At 30.0% G+C, this 16116-nt stretch overlaps 3 protein-coding genes across 4 annotated transcripts in view; all 3 read right to left on the reverse strand.

The window, feature by feature from the left end:
- The window catches only part of LOC100208708 (centromere protein F), a 62772-nt gene extending 58241 nt beyond the window's left edge, over positions 1–4531 (reverse strand). Inside the window, exon 1 of the mRNA XM_065800268.1 lies at positions 4297–4531. The gene's annotated coding sequence lies outside the window, so the exon portion shown is untranslated. The remainder of the gene's footprint in view (positions 1–4296) is intronic.
- LOC136081428 (uncharacterized) lies at positions 236–550 on the reverse strand. Its single transcript, XM_065798741.1, has one exon. It carries the CDS (start codon positions 548–550, stop codon positions 236–238), a length of 315 nt encoding a protein of 104 aa, XP_065654813.1.
- An 8166-nt stretch (positions 4532–12697) lies between the features above and the next one.
- Positions 12698–15966, reverse strand: LOC100209995 (serine/arginine-rich splicing factor 6). Of its 2 annotated transcripts, none has more exons than XM_065800269.1 (7): positions 15728–15966; positions 15163–15233; positions 14189–14275; positions 13996–14068; positions 13299–13372; positions 13095–13188; positions 12698–13022 (listed from the first exon to the last, which is right to left on the reverse strand). In XM_065800269.1, exons 1-7 carry the CDS (start codon positions 15875–15877, stop codon positions 12777–12779), a joined length of 795 nt encoding a protein of 264 aa, XP_065656341.1. In that variant the 5' UTR covers positions 15878–15966; the 3' UTR covers positions 12698–12776. The 2 variants fall into 2 exon arrangements, with proteins under 2 accessions (XP_065656341.1, XP_065656342.1); XM_065800270.1 differs by lacking the exon at positions 14189–14275 and adding an exon at positions 14329–14415.
- Positions 15967–16116: the final 150 nt, after the last annotated feature.

Raw genomic sequence — 16116 nt, forward strand, 5'->3', positions numbered from 1 at the left:
TCTCCGGTTTCATTGCGATCGTTTAGGAAGATGGCTAGATTGCACATGAATTGCCTTACAATGTCCGATTCCAGATCAAGTAAGGTCTCTTTGTCTGTATACTCTGAGTGATTGGTACGATTTGTATCTCCTATTGGTATAGTATTATTTGTATCTCCAATTGATGCTATATCTATTATAGATACTTCTGCTTGGAAATTTGATGTTTGCATACTGTGGCTCAGCTTCTACTAATTCAGCTTTTTTTAACTAGGGGATTGTATTTGTTAGATCGAAGATGTTTCTTTACAAGTACTTTCCTTTGTTCTAGCAGCCAGGTTGGGATAGATTGTCTGTTTGAAGATCTCAGTGGAAAATTGAAGAACTTCTCATATGGCTTTGTATTTGTTGCAGTGCACAGTAATGGATGTATTGAGTGTAATGCATCTTGTAGCACAATTTCCCAGTTTTCAACTGGTAGATTTCTTGATTTGAGAGCTAGTGTTTCTGATTTCCATATTATCCCATTAAAGCACTCTACCTGTCCGCTTCCTCTAGGATTATAAAGCATTGTTCTGCTAGTTGCAACAATTCAAAATTCCGATTGCAGACAAATTGGTTCATTCTTGTTATGCCTGGATGGCACAGAGCATTATGAAGCTTGTTTTACTTTGTTATTACATATATAGGAAAATGTCGAATTTGTTTTTTTTATTTATAGATGATATTTGATTTAATAGGGCGGAGCATGAGGAATGTGTTAAACAATCAACTGCATGGTTATATTTACCTGGTCGATACTGTATATCATATATGGTCTATACTGCATATCAACTTGTTTCTCTGTGCAGCCACCTTGCTAGTCAAGGTTCATGTTTCGGAGTTGTAGAGTTGAGAGAGGGTTGTAACCACAACTAAAATAGCCTCGAATGTAGAGGCCTTCATGCATTTGGGGAAGTGAATTCAAGTTTTTGAAAATTTTTAAAAATATCGCAGCTGTAGCAACCGAGTTCAGTACCTCATCCCATAATTTCATTGTTTTTAATTTTGCCTCGATAGTCCTGGTTAAACATATACAAAACAGCTTGTTGGTCGGTGAATAAGCTAAAATGGTCTCCAGTCAAATAACGTTTCCACTTCCGGAGAGCTTCTACAATAATGTTTGCTTTTTTTTATTACCCAGTTGATATATTTCATCTTTTTTTAGGGATTTTGAAAAGAATGCCACTGGCTGTCCATTTTGGTTTAATGTTGCAGCTAATGAAAAATCAGATGCATCTGTTTCTCAACAAATGGGATTGTTTCATCAATTGTTTTTACAACAGCATTGCAATATCATTCTTTAGTAGTGTGAATGTGTCTCTCACTTGCTGATTAAGTGGGAATATTGAACACTGTAATAATAGACATACTTTTTCTGAATATTTAGAGATGAACTTAGAGTAGTAAGTGAAGAGTCCTAGAACTCTTAGTAATGATTTACTGTGTAACGGTAAAGGTAAATTAAGTAGGGGCTGCAATCTCTCTGGATCTGGCTTTATATTATTATCAGATAGAACATAGCCAAGTAGATTTAAAGAACTGACTGAAATTATACTTTTACTGCTGTTTAAGCTGTAAAAGTATAAGCTGCTTTGTAAAGTTTCTTAAAATTAAAGTTGTGTTCAGTTTGAGTCATGCCAGCTACAGTGATATTATCTAAATATGCATAGGTCTGTTTTAAAGAGTTTTTAATCATAAATTCATTGATTTTCCTTTGAAAAAAAGCAACTGCATTTGTTGACCCAAATGACAAACAAGTAAATTACTACAATTTGCCATTGGCTTAGAATGGTATATAAGGTTTATCTTCTTTTAGAAGTGGTATTTGATAGTAAACGCTTGTAAGATCAAGAGTACTAAAAAAGTGGTACTTGGACAATTTGTTGATCTGATTGTCTATTCTAATTAAAGGATAAGCCTTGAGGTAAGTGAATTTGTTTATAGTTTGACACACATTCGTTTTTTGTGTTGTTCATTTGTAATGATTACAATTTGTGCCCTCTAAGGTGATTTGCTTGGTTCTATAATTTAGTCATTTAATAACTTTTTTATTTTGGTTTGAATGAAAAGCTTATTGATGTGACTGAACCTTTGAGATTTAGTTGCAATCGGATGGCAGTCTTTGGAGAGATGAGTAAATAATGTTGCTGGAGATATTTGAGATTTCTTTAGACTGCAAACTAACAAAGGGGTAATTTTCCTCCAAAAGTTATTGCTATGTTGCTATGTTGTTTCATAAAAGCTTGACCAAGAATAACATCAGCACATCAGTCAGGTAAGATTGAGAAGGTGATGTCAGTATACTTTTGATTTTGGAAATTCGTATTTACCTTGCAGTAGCCTTTGATTTTTGTTTTCAGTGATGAGGATCTCATTAATATACTACCGCTACTTTTTATAGGTGGGATTTGGTATTTATTAACAATGTGTTAATAAAACTGTCAATGTATTTGTTGATAAAATTGTCGCAGCTGTCCATTTACTTCAACCTTTTGAATAGTGAGAGACAATTAGGGGCTCCAGCACTTATCATTGCAGACATATCATCGGATTCAGCAACAGCTAATGATTTATTCGATTTACATACTTTTGGAAAATGTCCTCATTTCCGCCATTTGCAACAAACAGCATCCCCAGCTGGACAAATAATGTGTAGATTGCAATTGTTTTCACAGAAGTAACACATTTTCATGATTTGTGGTGAAGTTGTGAATCTCATCCCTGTGAATATTTCATTTTTTGGTTTAACACACAACGACGTGAGCACTTCGATTGCATTATCAAAAGTTAGCGAATCAGAGATATGTACTCATACACAGTTAATGATTTAAAAATATTAAAAAACAAAGTTTATTAATATTCTTAGCTTTTCATCAGATGTAGATTCAAAAGATAAAAAGAAGTTTTGGAGAGTTTTATACCAGTGAATCCATTCTTTACTTGACATTGAAGAGTTTGGATTTGCGTCAAATCTTTTAGGATGAAGGTATTTTTTCATATAGATAACCTTAATGCTTTAACTTTTAAAGGCTCAAAATTTTTTTTTTCTTTTATAAAGATAAATTGGAATAATAACAACTCTTAATATCTAAAGTTTTATCTATCATATGTAAACTATACAATCGAAAAAAATTAAGATTAACTAATGTAATTCCCTAAGGGACATATTCGTATAAAGTAGTAATTATCTACACAAGTAATAAAACAACCCAACTTCCCGAGGGAGTAAGGATAAGTATTTATCACAGAAATTTTGTTGAGACTACAACCTGTAGTGGAGTTTAGGCGAGAAATAACTTTGGCCAACAGAAGCAGGAGTGATTAGGATATCTAACAATAGATTAAGCAAATAATGAGCCTTAGCATCAAATATTACTTTTTTGATGTTTGACTTAAAAAAAAAAAGGAATAAAATCCAGGATTATAAAGAGAACATAATTTTTAGCAAAGATGAAAGAAATCAAAGAGGAACTAGCTAGTGCTATTCGTAACAATAAAGACAGCAATTTGACCACAATTGCCAGCTTTTTTTAAAGAGGTAAAAGACAAAATGAAAAAGTAATGCAAGAAAAAAAGGCTAAAAAAATGCTATAAAGCTAGTTAGTCACTATCATTTAGGGAATTTCACTCAATCTTAAAAGTAAGAAATGTAATAATAGAGCAAACCTAATGTAAAAGAAGTATGAGATAGAGGTTTTAGTGAGATTGTAACCAGAAACACTTAAAAGAGAATAAAGAAAAAACTGAGCACAAGCTCAACTCAAAAACAAGAGACATTTAAAAGGAGAACAATAAAGAACAAAAAAAAGAAGATAGGTGAAGAGATGTTTTAAAAGTACATAAACAAATAGTCAGAAGATTCAAACCTAAATTAACAACAAATAGGTGAGTTGATACATAAGTATATGCCTTGACCATGCATGTGACTAATTAAGTCTGTGAAAAACAAAGGATAATAGCCATCAAAAAATCCAAAGAGATTAATATCAAGACACATACTACAGATCGAAGGAGTGAATACTTTTTATCAATCAGCTAATACAGTTGTTATTAGTGAATTGCACTGGATATCACACTGAATGGCTTGGCTTTAGTACTCAATAATTTCAAAAGAATGAGTTTGAATTTACTGAGTTGTTACCCTAAATAATGCCGTTTAGCCTGTTTGTAATTTAATTTTTTTATGTTTTTTTTTTTGAGTATTTATAGATCAACTTTTGTGAAATGACCAATACAAAAACAACAAAACAAGTTAACAAATAATTTATAATTTACCTTATATGTGTTTCCTAACAACAACTATTCTTTGCAAACATTTTATATTTCTTTTTTCTGATTATTTAATATAGTAATTTATTTTAAAAAATTTGTTACTATTGATTTTCTTTGAGACGTTAATTATTTTACTATAACCATTAAATTAAATGTATATTTGGTTTATTTATTTATTTTTCTCCCATCAGGAAAAAAACCCCGCTATTTTTTAAAAAATAAAACTTGTATAACGGTCGATATTATTTAAGGTGAATGAGGATCAAACACGCTTCTTTGAGGTAAAATGGCCAGGGCTTTAGAAACCATTTAATGGCTTAGAATAGAAAATCAACAAAAAGTATTTGGCTATTGGAAATTAACTCATTATTTGTTAAATTATTATTTTTAAATCGGAGAAATCAAGTTTAGTATAAGATACAACCAGGGCTGTCTAAATATAAAATAAGGCCCCCTCAATAACCTTTTTCTTTTATAAATAACAACACAAATATAAAAATCAGTTTTATTCAATGCATAAAATAAAATATTGATTTAAAAAGTGCAATTCTCCTAGCGTTTCTAGAAACAAAACCATCTATCAACTCTTTGAACCTAATTTTCTCCAAATGCTTATACTTGATCGCGATCACCGTCAACCCATTAAGTCTTTCCTGAGATATTGAAGAACGCAAATAAAACTTCAACAACTTCAGTTTTGAAGTTTTATTGACAACCACAAAGAGTGTAGAATGCTCGAGAATTTTCATCTAAAAATCTTTTTTGCACACCTTGATGCTTGCTTTTCATGTTTGATCCGTTATCATAACCTTGACATCTAACAATGTCGATGTCAAGACCTAAGGCCTTCAATTCTTTCGTCAAAACATCAAACAATTCACTTATGTCTTTGACTTTCAAAAAAGATAAAAACGATTCTTCTACAACAACATTATTTAAAGAGACATCCGCATATCTTAAGATCAAAGTCATTTGCTCTTCATGGCTGCAATCTAGAGAATAGGAGTACAATCTAGAATAGAGAGAAATATTTAGCTTATTTTATCTCCTTGATAATTTCACTTTTTTTTTTCTTTTTTTTTTAACCAACTTCGCTTCCAACAAGGCTGCAACCAACCACTAAATAAAGTTGGAAGTTACTGGAAGAGAAAAGATGAAGATTAAAGAACAAGATAACGATTGCCGGACGACTTGAAGGATTGCAAACTATATGAATCAGGAAAGCAAGATAAAGAAGGCGAATTCCAAACAACTGATGTTTGAGGAAAAAAACTAGACAAATAAGAGTTTTGGAGCACTTATGAATAGTCACAGTAAAAGGATGAGAAATAATTGAATGACGAGTAACACGAGAATGAATTTTAGTAGATGGTACAAGAGATGCTAGCTCTTTAGAGCAGTGCCCATTATAGTATTCGTAGAAAAGATAAAGAGAAGCAACATTACGACGATGTGATAATGGTTGAAGGTTGACTGCAAGAGCAGATCCAAACAAGACCGGTTTGAGATTTATAGAGAGAATAGAGTCTAAAGTAAGAAAGTGTTAAGCTCGATAAAGAGATGCAACCTTAGCAGATGCTAATTTTGCAACTGATTTGATATATGGTTTCCATGAAAGATCGGAAGTGAGAGTTAAAGAGTTAATTCTAGAAGATGAAGCGTAGATGGCTCATCGAGTACATCACTGTTCATAAGTATAGGAAGATCTAACTTATTGCGATAACGATTGGCTGAAAAAAATTGAATTTTATTTGTATTGAAGTTCACCAGCCACTGTGAGCCCCATGCTTTAGCAAAAGTGAGATCCTTTTCAAGCTCAATCAATCAGAGAGTGTTGGCTTCTTTTCACAACAAGAATAAATGGTAGTATCATTAGCAAACAATGCCACCTTAGATGTGAGAATATCTGGAAGATTGTTAATGTAAATTAAAAAGAGTATAGGGCCAAGGATAGAACCTTGAGGAACCCCTGAAGTTACAGAATAAGAAGAAGAGTGCTGTCCATCGAGGAAAACTTTTATACTACGATTGGAAAGGAAGGATTCAATAATCTTAAAGTTGTTGCCAGATACACCATAAGAAGAAAGCTTATGGAGAAGACCAGCATGCCAAACTTTATCAAAAGCTTTTAAAATATCAAGAGCGATGGCCTTAATTTCTCTACCTTTATTTAATGCACGATAAAACCTATCTGTTACTACTGTTAGCAAATCAGCTGTAGAACGAGAGAATCGAAATTCATATTATGATCAGAAAGTAACTTATTAGATTCAAGATGAGAGATTAAGAGTTTATTAATTTAACATTCAAAAACCTTGCTTATGATAGGAAGAAGACTAATGAGACGGTAGTTAGACAAATCAGATCGCTCTCCAGAATTTTTGAAAGTAGGGATAACAGATGCCGTTTTCCAGCAGGCTGGAAAACAAGACTCTGATAAACACTTGTTGAATAGTTTTGAGAGTATAGACGACAGCTCCGGAGAACATCTCTGTAAGACAATAACAGGTATGTTGTCCGGACCACAAGCTGTAGAAGAGTCTAAGCAGGAAATCACTTTTGAAACAGACGCTAAAGTGATACAAATGTCAAGCAATAGATCAATCTGTTTGTTGGCAATATCAGGTGGAATGCAACTGGTGGAATCAAGAGATGATATTGATGAAAAGTTCTTAGCAAACAATTGAGCTTTGTCTTTAGGTGAGGTGACAAAGTCTGAACCATACAAAAGAGGTGGAATTAAAGATTTGCCCTTATTATTAATATTATTAATTTTAACTTCAGAAGTCAGCTCAAGTATCAACCCATTCTGAATGTTATGTCCAAGGTAATGAGAATGAATTTGTAATGCGCCTAACATGCTCTTTAACTAGATGGTCAAATTTAGCTAACATCTCAATTAAACCTAAAAAATTTCCAGTGCTACTTTTATTTAATTTCTCCTTGCTACCACGAAACACTAGATTCTTTTTTTTAAGAAATTTAACTACTGAAACAATTCTTAATAACATATTTCTCCAATGCTCTTTTTCTTTCTCCAATATTTTTTGTGCTGTTATATCAATAGTTTGGCCCTGATTGAATCTTAAACGCAACTCATACCATGTAGCCATGTTTTTCAAATGTTCGACACTTATTTTATATTCTGTTACTCTACTTACAAAATGAGAATGATCCTCGAAACCATCATTCGACAATTTAACTATTCAAATTCCCTTTTTAAACATTTTTGCAACAGAAACAAATCACTTTATCAAGCTCTTTTGAATTCACAAGCTATTCTCTATCACGCTGTTAGTGTGATAGAGAATGTCTCCATTAGGTAAAGTTCTTATGTTTTAGGTCTCCATTAGGCAAAGTTCTACTGTAGAATGAAGATAGGAAACATCTTCCAAATTTATCTATAGGGCCTTTTTCAGTAGTCAAGTCTCTATTAGGACCCTTAATCGCTAAGACATCAATCATCAATCTAAGACATCCAAGTTTCTTGGATCATGTGTATCAAGAGAAAAATCAGCATCATCTAAGTTGGTCTCATTATCAACAAAAGGATTATCAACATCGTTCAAGTTAGGTTCATCATCGACAATAGGATTATCAACATCAATTAAGGTAGGCTCATCATTGACTAAGCAACTAAGCAAACCAACCCAGCAAACCAACCAAGCAAAGTCCTAAATATATTTGCAAAGAGATTATATAAAAGTCTTAAATTCTGTATAAACAAAAAAAAACTTAAAGAAAATTTAAGAACAAAAAGAAGTGGTTGTATCAAAAAAAAAAAATTCATTTTATTTCATTTAATAACTAAATTATAGATCTCAAAGATGAGTTTGGCTGTTGGGCATTTAATTTTACCAAAAAAATCAAAGTGAAAAATTTTTTTTCTTATCTTTTTAAGGAATTTAAACTATAAAAAAAACTGGAGATTTTACATTACATAAGAAGCATTAAAAATATATTCAATTGTTTTACTAGAATGATTTCTTTTAAAATTTTAATCCTTTAAATCTTAATACCAAGCTGAACTTTAAGACTAATAATTCGACGAAAATCTGATTGAAAAAGAGTTTTAAATTAAAAAGCTTTTCAAGTTTTCAACCAATCAATCAAGTTATGTACGTTGAAAATAGGTATTGCAACATTTAAAGTAAAAAAAAAAAAGAAAACATTATCTAAATAAACAGTGACGGATCCAGCATTTTTTGGTGTTTGAGATTAAAACCCCATCAATTTAAGGGGTTACAAATCTTATATGGTCATATTTTTGAACACTGAGAGATAATATTATGAAACTTAAAACTTATAGATGAATATAAGTCTAGTTGAAAATATTTTCTCAACTCGTTGCCCTCACGTTTGGGTCGGAGGGGGATGAAATTTTGGGACTTATTTGTTTCCAGCCTCCAATCATCGCAAATTTTGCAAAGCATTATTATGTGACATAAGTATAAACATACAAACGTTTGGAGTTTGCTCGTTTCTGGAAGTATCTCAAATACAAAAAAAATGCTGGATCTGTCACTGTAAATAAATTAGCTAACTTTGATTTTTAACTTTAACTTTAATAAACTATTATTCTGTTGAGCTAAAAAAAATAACAATAAAAAAAATGCAACAATTATATTTAAAGTATTTGTTTATAAGAATCAAAATCTTTCCTTATATTTTGTAAAATACTTCAAGGTTCTCGATCATAAGACTTATCCCTAGTCTTCTCGGAGTTTCCTATAACTATATCTGTTTCTTTTAACTATTCCTATAACTAAATAACACATCTGTTATATAGTTAAAACTGTTAACTATTATATAGTTATAACTGTTATATATATATATAGTTGTAACTGTTATATAGTTCCTATAACTGTAAAACACATCAGTTATATAGTTATAGGAATATGTGTGTGTGTATAAATGTTATGTTTTCACAAGAACCTTTCATAGTATAAGAATTATAATATCTGTTTGTAGCATGCAGAAATACAGTTTGCTCTTTATTTTTTAACTTTGTTTTAGGTGCCGCAAGAAGATATAACAATCTTGTTACAGAGCATTAAAACAGTTCACGCCTCTAGTACAGAGTACTACATCTAGTACTGAGCATTAAAAGTTCACGCCTCCTTCCTTTCCGATGGCGCAAAACATGCCTAGAGTTCGCTTCGAACCCTGGATTTCTTGCTTCTAAAACAAGAGCTCTAACTGCAACTATTTATCTCAGATAGACGTATTTTAACATGGCTTAGAAAATAATGCAACACTACGAGTGTTATTGGATTGAACTAAGGATTATAAATATATACTTTGTTTACCCTTTGATTTATTTTTAACAGGTTTTCAGTCTAATCCTCAGTCGCATGATATTGTTTGGGGTTAGCTAAGAACAGCGGCCACCTTTGAAAACTGGCTTCAAAAAAAGCCGTCTCATGTTTATACCACTGATCTCAAAATATAACTGGATAGCGTATGCGGCAAATTTTTTGAAGCCAGTTTTGGCCTCCCAAGATGGCGACGGTTTCGGTTGATTACAAATGAAGAAATTTTTGTTACGAACTTATATGTCATTTACATATATAAATATTATGAAATGTACATGTCTCAAATATAATTTTTGGTTTTACATAACAATAATTTTAAAAAAAAGGCAATATTACATATTTACGTAAATTTCTCTATTGTTTAACAAAATATATTCTAAACAATAAGTTTGTATAATTATTATTATTAATAAAGCAAGATATTATAATAATATCTTGCTTTTTTAAAGATAAATAAATGTTATTAAATAAGATAAAATTTTTTAGTTTTTTTTAATTAAGAATTAGTTTATTTAACATTAGTAAGAACAAATAAGGAACTAGTAGTTATACAAGTTAACAATTTCCAAACAACTTTCGAATAATTATTTTAAGTTTGAAAAACTGAAATAATTTTATTCATCTTTTGTTTATTTTTTATTTAACTACTTTCTTTTAATTTTAGTTTTACTATAAATTATTTGTTTAATATTGTTTATAATACAATTTATGCACCTTTTAGTTCTTAACTACCCAATGCTGTGTGCTAGAAGGTTAATAACATAACTGCATGGTAGGCAGCTAAATATCTTTTTAAAATAAACTATTATGAAATTAGTTTTTCAAATAGATATCACAAATTTACAAATGCTGCATGAACTATTAGCTGAGCTCTGTGAGTACACACAACTCAGGGGTTCCTTCTTGAATTTTTTTATATAGTTATTTGTGTCTTATATTATTTTATATATATATATATATATATATATATATATATATATATATATATATATATATATATATATATATATATATATATATATATATATATATATATATATATTATCATTATTTTCAAGAAATCGACTGATCTCAAAGCAGCACTTGCTAATGCATTTTGAATTCCAATTTCATTTGGAATGAGGCAATCTATTAAAACAACCAATTAATTTGGAAACACCTTTCTGTTTCTTTGCATATAACATTTATGGTTGGTTTAATCAAACCTCCTATGTCTTTGAATTTTAAAAAGCTATTTTGTTTTAAATGAAAAGGGAGTACTAATGCATTCTGATATTTAATGAGGATATTATCTAGCAATATATGGGATCAAAGTTTTTTTGTATTCAAATAGATTGTTGCAGTTTGGAATATCTGCATTATCGTGATCACTAACTGTTGGTTCTCTCTCCAACAAATCATATTTTCTTATTAATTCAATTTCAGTAAAAGATATTTTAGAACTAAAATCACCAAAAGAATCATCTAAAACATATATATGAGTTTTATTTCTGATGCTGCAGTTTGCATTTGAAAATTAAACGGTACTTTGCATAAAAAGTTATTTATATGTGAATTGCTGGCAATTGATATTGCTGTTAAACATTTCTGCAGATCTCACAGCACCAAAAAAGAGCTCTAGATGGTTTTGACTGAGCTTATATGATAATAAATAATTTAATGGTGAACCTTCTTTTTCAAACCAGTCAAGAAATACCTTTAGCAGATTTAATTGCTGCCAAATATCCAATGAAATGTTTTTCGATTATACAAGATCAATGTTTTTCGATTATACAAGATCATTTGTGTAGCAGTAATCTTTTTAAGACTAATGATATTCTTTAGCAAATCATTTTCTTGAATTTAATGTCATATAATCAATCTATTATGCAAATAAACTCAACAACATATTTATAAAATTATTTAACAGCTATTTACAGTTCATTAATATAAAAAAGTCAGCAAGCTGTAATATATAACCATTATACTTAACAGCAGGTAAGCAGGATATTTAATTAAAGTTAAGGAGATATTTCAAAGAGGAGAAAATGTTTTTAACATTTCTATATAAAGATATAAATAAATTTTTTTCAAACAAATGTATTTTTATATACATTTGTTTCTTCAATTGTATTGAGTGATTATCCTTCAAACTATAAGAAACTATTATTTACTTTTTATTTGTTTTAAAAGTTGTTATAAATAACTATAATTCAGACCTGGTTTTTTTTTACCAGTATAAGTGACACTTAATAATATTTTATTTAAATAGGTTATGCAATAATAGAATTCAAGTATAATATAATTCTAGAAGGAACACCTAAGTTTTTGTATACTCACAGCATTCAGTTAACAATTCATGTAGAATTTGTAGAAAAATGGCATCTTGCTACAAAAAATAGAGAATATAGTAGTAGAAAATATAGAGGGTAGAAATGATTGCCGTTTATCATACTGTTATGTTATTAACCTTACAGCATACATCATTGGGAACTAAAAACTATAAGACTTATAGTTTTTAGTCCCCAATACTTATACATTAGACTCAACTAAATTTGTTAATGCTATTTAATAATAAATTCAATTATACAAAAAAATAATTTCTTTTTCTCTATAATATTTACAAAATTCATTTGTTTTCTTTTATTTTTAACAAATTTATAAGCTTATTTAATTATTTTTTTTGTAATTTGATATAGCCATTTAAAATGTATATCGGTTTCACCGCTAGGAACTAAAATCGCCGCCATCTTGGAAGGCCAATTTTAGTTTCAACTTTTTTCGGAAAAAACAATAGAACCAGCTATATTTTGAGATCAGTGGTTTATATCTGTTTGCACCTCCTCGAGACGTACTCAAATAATATGCAAACTAACAGTTTACAAAAGATATATTTTTTTTTTAGCTTATTCTGGCAAATATTATTCAAAAGTTCAAGCCCAAAAGTTGTTTAAAGTGAAAGTCACAGGTACAGTAAAAATCGAAATAATAAAAACTTTGATATTTTAAACTAATTTTATATTTATGAAGTTATGTTGAGCAACATAAAAAACATAAAGTTTTTAGTATTGTCGTTTAATTCCTAGACTACTAAATTAACTACGAATAAGTATTTATAAAAGTTTTTTGTTTTTGAGGTAACATGTTTGTTATTTATTTACAGAAATAAGCATAAAAGCAAAAAAATTATTAATCGTCTCCATTTAAAGCTTTATCACTTGATTTAGATCGGGTTACGCGATCTCTAGATCTTGATCGAACCTTTCGTGATCGACTCCGACTCCGTGACCTACTTCGACTCCTAGATTGCTTTGGGCTGACTGAACGTTTTTTTGGGGAACGACTTCGACTGCTTTTGCTTTTAGAGCGAGAACGATGACGACTTCTGCTTCGACTTCGAGAACCAGAGTAATCTCTTGGAGGACCAGGAGAATCCTACACAACATGCCAATTTAAATAAACATAATTGTCTAAAAAAATATATGTTGAATAAAGAAACCAACTTACATCAATAAGTTTAATTCGGCGATCAAAAAACTCGGAGCCATCAAATTTCTTAAGAGCTCTTTTCATTTCTCTATATGAACGAAACTCAACAACCCTAAAGTTTAAAATTTAGATTAAATCAAAATTTGAAAATCTTATTAAAACAACTTGGACTAAATTAAAAATTTGTCGTATTAATCAACTATCTTTAATAAAATATTTTACCCTTCTCCAACCCTTTCTTTATTTGCTTTAGTGAAAGTTACTTCCCCAGCAGATCGAAAATAGTCTTTTAAATCCTAAAGAAAATTAATTAGTAAAGCAAACAATCAAGCTAACTACAATATTTAGTAACTCAGTGAAACCTTAATGCAGGAGTGAATCGTTTTGTTCGAGAAATAAGCAACTTTTAAACAACTCCCCACATCTCACATTAAAAGTGGCTAATCGTTTAAATAGCTATCCAGAAAATTGCTGATTCTCTGAGCGAGGAATCATGACTTAGCTTCCCTTTTCTTACTTTATTTTTTTAACTTATATTACCTTCAAAAATAAGGAAATGAAAATTCTGCCACACCAAAATGGGGAAAAGATAGAAAAACCAAGATGGTGTTTCCACAAGAAAAATCATTTGAGGGATTTAAGCCACAATAAAATTGATTTGAGGATTTTGATTCAACCTTTGACAAGTTTACCATAGGAATATTTAAGTAAAACCATGGATTCACTGATAAGGATAAGGATAGATAACTCAGAAAATTTTGACCAAGTTTTGTCAGTTTGATAAGATGTGAGGATAATCAGATCATTGAAAGTTTCACCTGAAATTATCACCAAAATTTAACAAATTGAATTTTATTTACATAAAGCTTAGCACTACCTTTTTATCACATGAACGCTATTTTATTAAAGAAAACCTTACCATCCATCCTACTCTAGATGATAAGTTGGTAACAATTAATCTCCATTCCGTATTATATGGTCTCCCTCTGCCCCTAAAAATATCAATATTTATAAAAAATTATTATACCTAAGGTAACAGTATAACAGCCCGCAGAGAGAAAAAAAAGAAAGACTTTTTAGTCAAGTTAGTAGTCAATAGGTTAGGACCTCACCTTTCTCGAACACTATAACCGCCGCGATCTCTTTCGCCTCGAGTATCTCCACCGCGAGCTGTACCTGTCGCATGCTCTACAGTGATCCTGAGAAAAAAAAACCAAAAAGATAATAAATTTTGATACTTTAGAAAACTAACCTGTCATTTTCATGTCCTTTTCGTCTGTCGCCATCACGCTTATCCATATCAGCTCTTGGACCATGCTTTGCATGTTCAACAGTAAGTCTGAAACAAATCAGTATAGATATAGTGTGCTTCAAAAACATCACACACACACTCTCCCGCCCCCTACCACCACCACCACCAAAAAAAGTGTCAAACTTTGACTTGTTAAACTCCTTTGATTTTAATCTTATTTCAGTCAACGATCAGATAACCTTTTAATTCAAGAAACTAAATTTCTTTAAGGTTATTAACATTTCTTAAACACAATTAAATGTAGTAATAACTTAAATGTAAATAAAACTGTATGAAATTATTTTGCACATTAAAATATAAAAGCTCCCTAAAATTGTAACAACATATTACGTAAATAAATTTTAGTGTAGAAATGCTCCATAATTGATGTAACACTAGAATCATTTTTTCCAAACCAAAATGAAACAGCTGGCCTATGTACACTGATAGTACTTTCATGAACAACAAATTTGTAACAATGATAAAAATATTAGAAAATAATTGGATAGATTTAGAAGTATTGGTAAAGTTTACTAAGTAAATCAATTGATGCCTGTAAATACTGTAAACAACTTTTCCTAATTTATCATGTTTTTTATTGTTATTGCTATTGTTAGGTGTCAGATTGAGCATAAAATTAAGTAAAAAACAAAATAACTTACAAATTTAATTATAACTTGATAAATTGAATGTTTTAATTAAATGTTGGAAAAATATGTTTAGAAAAAATAGAAAAAAAGTTATAGCAGTGAAAAAATAAAATAAAGTCACAAAAATGAAAAAATTAAAATTTACCTTGAACCAAAAAACTCTTTTCTGTCTAATTCATAAACTGCATCATCTGCATCTCTTTTATCTTCAAACTCCTAAATAAAATAAATTCAAACTATAAGACAATTGTTGCTAGGAATTTTGTGCATATATAGTTTACTTTTACATCTTAAAATTCAATACAATTTAGAACCAGAAATGCTGTATAAGATTTAAAACCTTTTGAACTTGTTAGCATATAATTTTCTCTTATCTTGCTATTATTTTAATGGTGACAAGCAAATCGAAACAGAAGTAGCTTTTACAATAAAGAAAAATAAAGTATCGAAATAAATAAACTAATTTCTACTTATTGATTTGAGCAATAGGAATTAAATATCTTAATTCATTACCGCTATATACAATGACAAATCACGTAAAACAAATAAATTGTAACCTTTATTTTAAAATGATTTAAATATTTAAGCTGCTCATAAAGCACAAAAATATATTTTAAAGAGAACCCTAATAGTAATAACATTAATTTTAAAGAAAACCCTAATATTAATAACAAATTTAATATTGGATAATAATAATGGATGGTACTTACGACAAATGCATATCCCAGTTTAATATTTACGTCTTTCAGGCGAGAAAACCCATTATCTTTGAAAAAATTTTCAAGATCTCTAACTCTGGCTTCCGGATTTAAACGTCCAACAAAAATCCGATTCCTGTTTGGGTTATCTCTACTACTCATCGTTGGTAGACCTCTTCACTTTTCACCCACCAGCTTCAAATCAGGGTGCCGATTAAAATGAACGATGCGAGGTTAAATAAAAGAAGAAACGAAATCGTATCACGTGAACAAACTAACCAATTAAATTGCATAATATTGTTTTTATGAGAATTGTTTATGAAAAGAAAAGACTGGGTAATAACTAAATACAGACTTAAAGTCTCTCTTGAATAAACGATGTTTAAAATAGAAAATTTGCG

The sequence above is a fragment of the Hydra vulgaris genome, chromosome 06 (genome assembly GCF_038396675.1).
Source record: "Hydra vulgaris chromosome 06, alternate assembly HydraT2T_AEP".
Classification (NCBI taxonomy): domain Eukaryota; kingdom Metazoa; phylum Cnidaria; class Hydrozoa; order Anthoathecata; family Hydridae; genus Hydra; species Hydra vulgaris.